General features: G+C 44.0%; 1 protein-coding gene across 1 annotated transcript; it reads left to right on the top strand.

The window, feature by feature from the left end:
- Positions 1-3586: 3586 nt before the first annotated feature.
- LOC308424408 (diphosphoinositol polyphosphate phosphohydrolase 3-alpha-like) lies at positions 3587-4048 on the top strand (the record flags this gene model as incomplete). Its single annotated transcript, XM_080921323.1, has 1 exon — positions 3587-4048. The coding sequence occupies one exon, from the start codon at positions 3587-3589 to the stop codon at positions 4046-4048; it is 462 nt and encodes a 153-aa protein (XP_080777449.1).
- Positions 4049-10192: the final 6144 nt, after the last annotated feature.

Genomic DNA, 10192 nt, shown 5'->3' with positions numbered 1-10192 from the left:
TCCCTCGGCTCCATAAGAATACCTCATCTCATGCAACCTAGTCTAGCCCTGTCCTTCCTTAAATTGTTCTTATAATGTATTACTTGGTGGGTTCTTCTTGTATGTGATGAGTTCTGTCTCCATAAGATTGTCTGGGCTGTATCCTAGATATTCTGTATTTTTGCCTTATATCCACTCTTCAGTTAGTACAGGCCATGCATGTTGTTTTGGATCTGAGTTACCTCACTCAGGATAGTATTTTCTAGTTCTATCCATTTGCCTCCAAAATTCATGATGTCCTCATTTTCTAATAGCTGAATATCTTCCGTTGTGTAAAGGAACTTCATCTTCTGTATGTATTCAACTGTATCTGGGTTGTTTCCATCTCTGGCTATTACAAATTCGCCTGTTATGAACATAGTGGAGCGTGTGCTTGTGTCATGGTGGGCAATCTTCTGGGTAAAGGCCCAGGTGTAGAATAGCTGTCTCATCAGGTCGGAGGGTTTTCAATTTGCTGAGGATCCACCAGATTGTATAACAGAGCGGCTGCACCAGTTTGTAATCCCACCAGCGAAGAAAGACTGCCCCTCTTTTTCCACATCCTCACCAACATGTGCAGTCACTTGAGTTTCTGATCTTAGCCATTCTGTTTGTTGTAAGGTAGAATCTCGAGTTCATCGTGGTTAGCATTTCCCTGATGACTAATGACTTTAAATGTTTTAAGTGCTTTTCAGCCGTTCGAGATTCTTCTAAGGTTGAGTTAGGGGAAGGATTGAAGAAGATGAAGGGGAGGGCAATGCCATAGTTACAAAACCAGTCTCGGTGAGCCTGGAAACCCAGGAGATCCCAGAGACTGAGCCCCCAAACCAGGCAATATACACAGACTGCTCCAAAGCCCCCAACACACATGTAGCCGAGGAATGCCTAGTGTGACTTTAGTGGGAGAAGATGCTCCTAATCCTGGAGGGTCTTGAAGCCCTAGAGTAGGTGAGATGGAGGGGTGTTGGAGTGGAAGGGAAGCACCCTTTGGAGGCAAAGCAGAGGGGGGATTGGATGAGGAACTGTGAGAGGGGGGCAATGGCTGGAATGTAATTAAAAAACAAAAGAGATTGGCCTGAAACTCACAGAGATTGTCCTACCTCTGCCACCTGTGGGCCGTTTAACCTGAATGTCCAAGTGTGTTCTCAATTACCTCTAATTATTAGTTGGGCACTGTGATTCCTGTGGGATTTTTTTTTCTATTATTTAGATTTGTTTTTGTCTTTTGAGACAGTCTCACTGAGAATGTCAAGGTGACCTTGACTTCAAGGCAGTCTGAGCTGGAATGTCAGATGTGAGATTCTCAAGTGCTTTCACTACTGAATTTAAGCCTGGCATAATTTGATGTGCTTTTAATCTCAGCAACAGGGAGGCAGAGGGAGGCTGTGACTGTCAAAACAGCCAGGTATGATATGTGTTTTTAAAACAAAGCAAAGCAAGGGGCTGGAGAGATGGCTCACCGGTTAAGAGCACTAAGAGATCTTCCAAGGGAACCGTGTTCTATTCCCAGTAACTACATGGTAGCTCAGAACCATCTGTAACGGTGCCTTACTCCCTCCTCATCTGTGTCTGAAGACAGGGACATGTACTCGTGCACATTAAATAAATAAATAGACTCATAACTTAGTAAATAAGGCAAAACAAGCAAACAAACACAAAAGACCAACAAACAAATGGTATTTGTATCTGTCACTGATTCCTAGTCTCTTATCTTCATAGAACTCAGGGTGTCCTCAGACGTGCAGGAAATAACCTGTGTGTGTGTGTGTGTGTGTGTGTGTGTGTGTGTATTTGAGTGTAAATGCATATTTACATATATAAAATATGTGTGTGTTTAATAGACTTTGTATCTCATTCATAGTTTGCTTTCTCCTCTCCTCCCATACCCACCCTTGAGAGCAACAGGAACCCGCAGGCTGGATGAGCTTTAAATCTGATGCCAGCCTACTTTATATAGCAGGCTTCAATTCAGCCATGGAAGATCCTGTCTAAAGAAGCTTAAAGTAAAAATAAAGTCAAAAGAAGGCATGTTCATCTGCTGATTGATATGTGGTCTAATCCTTTCAAGGAACCCAGGATAGGTGAGCTGGAGAGATGGCTCAGTAGTTAAGAGAGGCTCATAGATTGAGAGCACTGACTGGTCTTCCAGAGGTCCTGACTTCAAGTCCCAGCAACCACATGGTGGCTCACAGCCATCTGTAATGAGATCCGAGGCCCTCTTCTGGTGTGTCTGATGATCCTCCTTGCTCTGCCTGCCACAAGCTGAGATCAAACATGTGTGCCACCACCGCCTGAATTGTAGTAGTGTAATGCTTAGTGGCTATTTCTGTTTGCAAACATGACTATATCTGGAATGAACCACAATCCAGAATTGGGAGACCCACCTTTGATCCAGATCTTGAGGCATAGAGGCTATTAATCTTAGGACACTAAGGCAAGGAGATCACTGAGCTCAGGGTCATTTGGGACAAAGCAAGTCTCAGATCCAGGTGTGGTGGTACACACCTTTAATCTGGGACACACCTCAGTCGGAGACCTATATAAGGACCTTACAAGAAGGAAGGCTGTCTCTCTTTGCCTGCTTGCCTTGTGGTACTGAGCATCTGCTACATCCTTGAGTTTCACAGCTGCTGACGAGCATTATCGGGGAGTTGGACTCCAGACTGTAAGTCACCAACAAATTCTTCACTATATAGAGACTGCCAATAAGTTCTGTGAGGCCAGAAAACCCTGAATAATGCAAAACGCACCTCCAATTTCTGCTGCATGGCATTTTCCTCTAATCTCTAGGAAATCTTGAGTCAGTTTTACACATTGAAACTCTTATGCTAGGTACTGGGGGATTTGGACAAGCATGTTCACCTGACAGGTAGGGTGGCTCAGTTTCTGGAAGCTCTCTAGACTCTAGGTTCTTTGAGACTGGAGGAATTACTATGGGGTCACCCTCCTCTTTAGCCCTTCAATCCTCCCTTTACTTCATTGTTAGAATAATCTCTAATGACAAAGAAACACTTAAGGAAAATTTCAACGTCCTTAGTCTTCTGGGAAATGTGAATCAAAATGACCTGGAGATTTCAACTCACAAAATTAAGAATGGCTGAGATCCAAAACTCCAATAACTGCACATGCTGGGGAGGATGTAAAGAAATAGGTGAAATTGGCAATTGGTGCCAACACTCTGGAAAACCATTTGGTTGTTCCTGGATGTTAGAAACAAACACATCAACCAAATGAGCCAGCTATTTCACTCCTGGGCATATACCCTGAATATTCCCCACCAAAGTCACTATTTTCATAGCCACCTGATTTGCAATAATCAGAAGCGGGAAACAACCCAGATAGTACTCAAACAAATGTAGTTTATTAACAAAATAAAATAATACAGGTAAGAATAAATAAAAACATGAGGAATTTTACAGGCAAATGATGGTACTAGAAAAGATTATCCTGACTCTGCTCTGCTCCCCTCCAGCATCTCCAGGCCCCATCCCTGCCAGCAGGAGCTCCTTGGCTGCTCCCTAGGCAGCTGTAAGCGACCTCAGAGGCTGTGTCTTTGGCGAAGCAGAGGATGAAGTGGAAGCCGAACCAGACGCGGACCTACGACCCCGAGGGCTACAGGAAACGCGCAGCGTGCCTGTGCCTCCGCAGCGAGCGCGAAGAGGAGGTGCTGCTGGTGAGCAGCAGCCGCTACCCCGACCGCTGGATCGTGCCCGGAGGGGGCGTGGAGCCCGAGGAGGAGCCCGACTGCGCGGCGGTGCGCGAGGTGTACGAGGAGGCGGGAGTCAAGGGCAAGTTGGGCCGCTTGCTGGGCGTCTTCGAGCAGAACCAGGACCGCAAGCACCGGACCTACGTGTTCGTGCTCACCGTCACCGAGCTGCTGGAGGATTGGGAAGACTCGGTCAGCATCCGCAGAAAGCGCCAGTGGTTCAAGATTGAAGATGCCATCAAGGTCCTGCAGTGCCACAGGCCCGCGCATGCCCAGTACCTGGAGAAACTGAAGCTGGGCGGCTCCCCTACTAATGGGAACTAGGCGGCCAGGTCCCCGCCAGAGAGCGAGCCCTAGTGGACAGAGACAAGCTCAAGGTCACACTCAAGTCATCCTTGATGTGAACCCAGTATTCAGAGGTATTGTCAAGTTCACCTGAGCACCTCTGAGGTTCCCAAGGAGACCACTCATCTGGTTTTCCTCCTACATCTTGGAACACTCCTCTGTCTATCTTGCCAAAAAATGTTTCTGCTCTGGTTGTTGTACTCTTGTGTGTGAACAGACTTAATTCAGCACCTACAGCCTTCGTTGCGCTTTTCGGATGTGTCTGCCTTCTTCATTAGACCTTTGAGAGCAACGACTGTTTTTCCTTACTCTGCATATTCTGCATCCAACACACTACTTGAAATACGGTTGGCATCACTGGAGATCTTTGATGCTATTAGTATTTTGTAGTCTCTTTGTGGATAAACATTTCCCTTCCAATCTGGTGCCAGTAGAATATCCGCTGCCTTTGGATTTACTGATTCAATATTCTGTATTTGGTGGTGGGCATGAAGAGAAACGGCTATGTTGGCAGTTTTCCAAGCTAATTGGGCCATTTATTTGCCTAAGTGTCTTTTGCCTCGCTCCCTGTTTCATTTGGCTGCGGTTCCCGTGCCTTCCCTAGTACCTTCAGCTGGTTCCCCAGTACCAAGCTCTCTGCATGTTTGTGCAGAGGCGTGAGAGTGCTACATCGGTGTCCCTTGGAAAGACTTCGAGGGGAAGAGACCTCTGTAAAGGAAAACACAAAATGAACCATTTAAATGAGGGAGCTCAGCTCAACTCTTGCCAGAAGGATAACTTTATACCAAGGACAGGGACATATTGCAGATTTTTTCACAGGGTGGGTGTGATGTCAGCTTCTTGCACAGCTTCTCCAAAGGGTTCCAAAGAGGTTCTGATTTGGCTGCTTGTTGTGTTTCGCTCTTTCATTATAAACCACTGTATTGGGAAAGGCTCGCACTCCCATTTAGTGTTCACACTCTTCCTCATGGTACCAGTGAAATGTATTGTGTCCCCACATCTTACAGATTTTAAAATAAAACCACACATTATAATTTACTGGAGTGTCTGCTTGTGATTTGTACTGTGGATTTGCTTTCTAAAGGAACCTTTATCTTTAAGAAAACTGTACTGAAAATTTACACAGATGCTACTGTTTATTTGCTTCAGTATAATCAGGGTGGTATAAGTTTGTCCATAGATGAGGCAAGATCGACTCTGACATGATAATTGTTGAAGCTGTGTGATAGATGTCTGAGAATTCATTATTCTCTATGCTTTTGTATATGGTTGAAACTTTCCATAATAAAAATTGCAAAACTGTATTCCTTTAAAAAAACATATTATCCTGATTGAGGTAATACAAACCAAAAATGACATGCATGATATGTACTAATTGGTAAGTGGTTAGTAGCCAAATAATAAAAATTGCTTAGGTTTCAGAGCAGGCAGTCTTACTTAGAAAAAAAAAAAAAAACCGCTTTTAAACAAAAACCACCAAGTACAAATCATATAACCAAAATTTCAAGAGGTCAAGGCTGGAGCAGGTTACATGAGGTGTGGTATCCTGGTGGAGCTGAGGGACTTAGTTCTTCTGGACACTGGTAACAGATCGCCATGTCCAGGCAGGGGAAAGCTGTACCTCCAGGCTCCCAGAGGCTGAGGTTCTCTTCCTCTCCTTTATTGGGGAGGCACTGAAGTCTGATATTGTTACCTTCTGTAACCAGTTAGCATCATAATTTCCCATAGGTTCCAATAAAACTGGTTTTGAATGAGAACGTGGATTTTTTACTGAATTCTCTAAATTCATAATTTTTTATTGTTCCTTCCTGGCCCATTATATTGGGTCATCTCATATCTGCCCCGTTCTTCTCCTAGACTTTGCAGAATACAAAAACACCTAATTGTTATTTCCTTGCAGAGATTTACACTTGTATGCTTCAAAGGGCACAATCTGAATTGCATATATGTTCTTTTTGAGTCAAGATCCAGTGTTTAAGAATGCTTGCTACTCATTGAGGTGCAGTGTTTGATTTCCAGTAAGGAATGGATTCAGAACTTATGGTACACATACACAATGGAGTACTACTGAGCTATTAAAAACAAGGAGTTCATGAAATTCCTAGACAAGTGGGTGGAAATTGAAGCTATCATCCTGATCGATGTAACCCAGCCACAAAAGAACAGTCAGGGTATGTACTCACTTATCAGTTGATACTACCCCCCTAAAAAGTCTCACAATACCCAAGAAACCACAGAACTTGTGAAGCTCTAAAAGAAAAAAAGGCCATAATATGGAACGCTCAGTCCTTCAAAGAAGGAAGAACAAAACTGGGGCCAGGAAAATACAAGGTTAAGTAGAGGAGCAGGGATTGTAGAAAAGATCTACAGAGACTTCCTCCCTTGGAGAATCACCCCATATGCAGACACAAAACTCAAGCAATATTGCTGATCCCAAGCAGTATTGACTGGTAGGAACCAGATATGGATGTCTCCTCAGAGGCTCCCCAAGTGCCATATAGACACAGATGAGAATGCTTGCAGATAAACATCAGACTCCACACAGGGACCCCAGTGAAAGTGCCAGAGAAAGGGCTGAAAGAGCTGAAAGATTTGCACCCTCATGGAAAGAGCAACATCATCAATCAGCCAAGGCACTGAGGTGGAGAGGGTGATTGGGAGAGGGAGCACCTTCCTGGAAGAAACAAGTTGAGGGGAGGAAGGAGGGAAGTGGTGGGGAAGGGTATAACATTTGAAATGTAAATACAGGGAGTATCCAATAAATATGAAAAACATAGAAAAGATAAAGAAATAAAAAGAAAGACTGGGAATGTGAGATAGACATGCCAGTGAATCCTTCTGCTTACATCACTTTCCCTTTTATGGTTATGTGGTCAGACCCAGTGTCAGAAATCAAGGAAATGTGAATCCAAACCAAGTGAATTTTTGGAAATGCTCTACAGGAGAAAAGAGTAAGAACTCCTGGCTCTGTCCCTTCAATCTCATGTTCTATGAAGAGCTGCAGCCGATGGAGGAAATGTAGGAATCAGTGTGAGGGGACTTGGTCTGACTGAGTGCAAGTGACTTCCCAACATCCATGTTGGCCCACTAAGCTACTGCTGTAGTTTCTTGCCATAGGCTGAATCGTTCCCATGCTGATACCCACAGGCTTTAGACTACAATGAGTTGAGTTGTTCAGGCAGAAAATAGAAGGTCATGTCCTGAGGTTGATGCCAATATATAGTCAAATTGAGGTTGAGACAAGTGTCCTATGCTTGTACACAAGAGTATTCTTGAACTGAGAGATCTACCTACCTCTGCTTTGAAACTAATGTGAATAAAGGCATCAATCACAAAAATTTGGCTTCAAGAAACTTTTGTGAACCCGGATTTCGCCTAAGAATCTTCCTGTGTATGGATCTGATCCAATTTACCTACACCATTCAAATCTGAAAATAAACAAGTGGGTAGAAACTCAGCTTTTTCATCAGAGGTTGGTATGGGCTGGGAGGGTGTGGCTACAAAGGGAAAGGTCATCTGGAAGGTATACAAAGGGTCATAGCAGACAGCAGAACTATCTGTTTCTCGTAGCTTGGAATCACAGCCTTTTCAGGCCTCGTTATGGTGATCTGTTAGCAGTGTCCAAGATCAAGAGAGTCCCTCGGCTCCATAAGAATACCTCATCTCATGCAACCTAGTCTAGCCCTGTCCTTCCTTAAATTGTTCTTATAATGTATTACTTGGTGGGTTCTTCTTGTATGTGATGAGTTCTGTCTCCATAAGATTGTCTGGGCTGTATCCTAGATATTCTGTATTTTTGCCTTATATCCACTCTTCAGTTAGTACAGGCCATGCATGTTGTTTTGGATCTGAGTTACCTCACTCAGGATAGTATTTTCTAGTTCTATCCATTTGCCTCCAAAATTCATGATGTCCTCATTTTCTAATAGCTGAATATCTTCCGTTGTGTAAAGGAACTTCATCTTCTGTATGTATTCTACTGTATCTGGGTTGTTTCCATCTCTGGCTATTACAAATTCGCCTGTTATGAACATAGTGGAGCGTGTGCTTGTGTCATGGTGGGCAATCTTCTGGGTAAAGGCCCAGGTGTAGAATAGCTGTCTCATCAGGTCGGAGGGTTTTCAATTTGCTGAGGATCCACCAGATTGTATAACAGAGCGGTTGCACCAGTTTGTAATCCCACCAGCGAAGAAAGACTGCCCCTCTTTTTCCACATCCTCACCAACATGTGCAGTCACTTGAGTTTCTGATCTTAGCCATTCTGTTTGTTGTAAGGTAGAATCTCGAGTTCATCGTGGTTAGCATTTCCCTGATGACTAATGACTTTAAATGTTTTAAGTGCTTTTCAGCCGTTCGAGATTCTTCTAAGGTTGAGTTAGGGGAAGGATTGAAGAAGATGAAGGGGAGGGCAATGCCATAGTTACAAAACCAGTCTCGGTGAGCCTGGAAACCCAGGAGATCCCAGAGACTGAGCCCCCAAACCAGGCAATATACACAGACTGCTCCAAAGCCCCCAACACACATGTAGCCGAGGAATGCCTAGTGTGACTTTAGTGGGAGAAGATGCTCCTAATCCTGGAGGGTCTTGAAGCCCTAGAGTAGGTGAGATGGAGGGGTGTTGGAGTGGAAGGGAAGCACCCTTTGGAGGCAAAGCAGAGGGGGGATTGGATGAGGAACTGTGAGAGGGGGGCAATGGCTGGAATGTAATTAAAAAACAAAAGAGATTGGCCTGAAACTCACAGAGATTGTCCTACCTCTGCCACCTGTGGGCCGTTTAACCTGAATGTCCAAGTGTGTTCTCAATTACCTCTAATTATTAGTTGGGCACTGTGATTCCTGTGGGATTTTTTTTTCTATTATTTAGATTTGTTTTTGTCTTTTGAGACAGTCTCACTGAGAATGTCAAGGTGACCTTGACTTCAAGGCAGTCTGAGCTGGAATGTCAGATGTGAGATTCTCAAGTGCTTTCACTACTGAATTTAAGCCTGGCATAATTTGATGTGCTTTTAATCTCAGCAACAGGGAGGCAGAGGGAGGCTGTGACTGTCAAAACAGCCAGGTATGATATGTGTCTTTAAAACAAAGCAAAGCAAGGGGCTGGAGAGATGGCTCACCGGTTTAGAGCACTAAGAGATCTTCCAAGGGACCGTGTTCTATTCCCAGTAACTACATGGTAGCTCAGAACCATCTGTAACGGTGCCTTATTCCCTCCTCATCTGTGTCTGAAGACAGGGACATGTACTCGTGCACATTAAATAAATAAATAGACTCATAATTTAGTAAATAAGGCAAAACAAGCAAACAAACACAAAAGACCAACAAACAAATGGTATTTGTATCTGTCACTGATTCCTAGTCTCTTATCTTCATAGAACTCAGGGTGTCCTCAGACGTGCAGGAAATAACCTGTGTGTGTGTGTGTGTGTGTGTGTGTGTGTGTGTGTGTGTATTTGAGTGTAAATGCATATTTACATATATAAAATATGTGTGTGTTTAATAGACTTTGTATCTCATTCATAGTTAGCTTTCTCCGCTCCTCCCATACCCACCCTTGAGAGCAACAGGAACCCGCAGGCTGGATGAGCTTTAAATCTGATGCCAGCCTACTTTATATAGCAGGCTTCAATTCAGCCATGGAAGATCCTGTCTAAAGAAGCTTAAAGTAAAAATAAAGTCAAAAGAAGGCATGTTCATCTGCTGATTGATATGTGGTCTAATCCTTTCAAGGAACCCAGGATAGGTGAGCTGGAGAGATGGCTCAGTAGTTAAGAGAGGCTCATAGATTGAGAGCACTGACTGGTCTTCCAGAGGTCCTGACTTCAAGTCCCAGCAACCACATGGTGGCTCACAGCCATCTGTAATGAGATCCGAGGCCCTCTTCTGGTGTGTCTGATGATCCTCCTTGCTCTGCCTGCCACAAGCTGAGATCAAACATGTGTGCCACCACCGCCTGAATTGTAGTAGTGTAATGCTTAGTGGCTATTTCTGTTTGCAAACATGACTATATCTGGAATGAGCCACAATCCAGAATTGGGAGACCCACCTTTGATCCAGATCTTGAGGCATAGAGGCTATTAATCTTAGGACACTAAGGCTAGGAGATCACTGAGCTCAGGGTCATTT

Source organism: Micromys minutus (genome assembly GCF_963924665.1).
Source record: "Micromys minutus genome assembly, chromosome: 9".
Taxonomy (NCBI): domain Eukaryota; kingdom Metazoa; phylum Chordata; class Mammalia; order Rodentia; family Muridae; genus Micromys; species Micromys minutus.
Note: the sequence above shows the minus strand (reverse complement) of the source record. Positions and strands in the feature narration are given on the sequence as shown.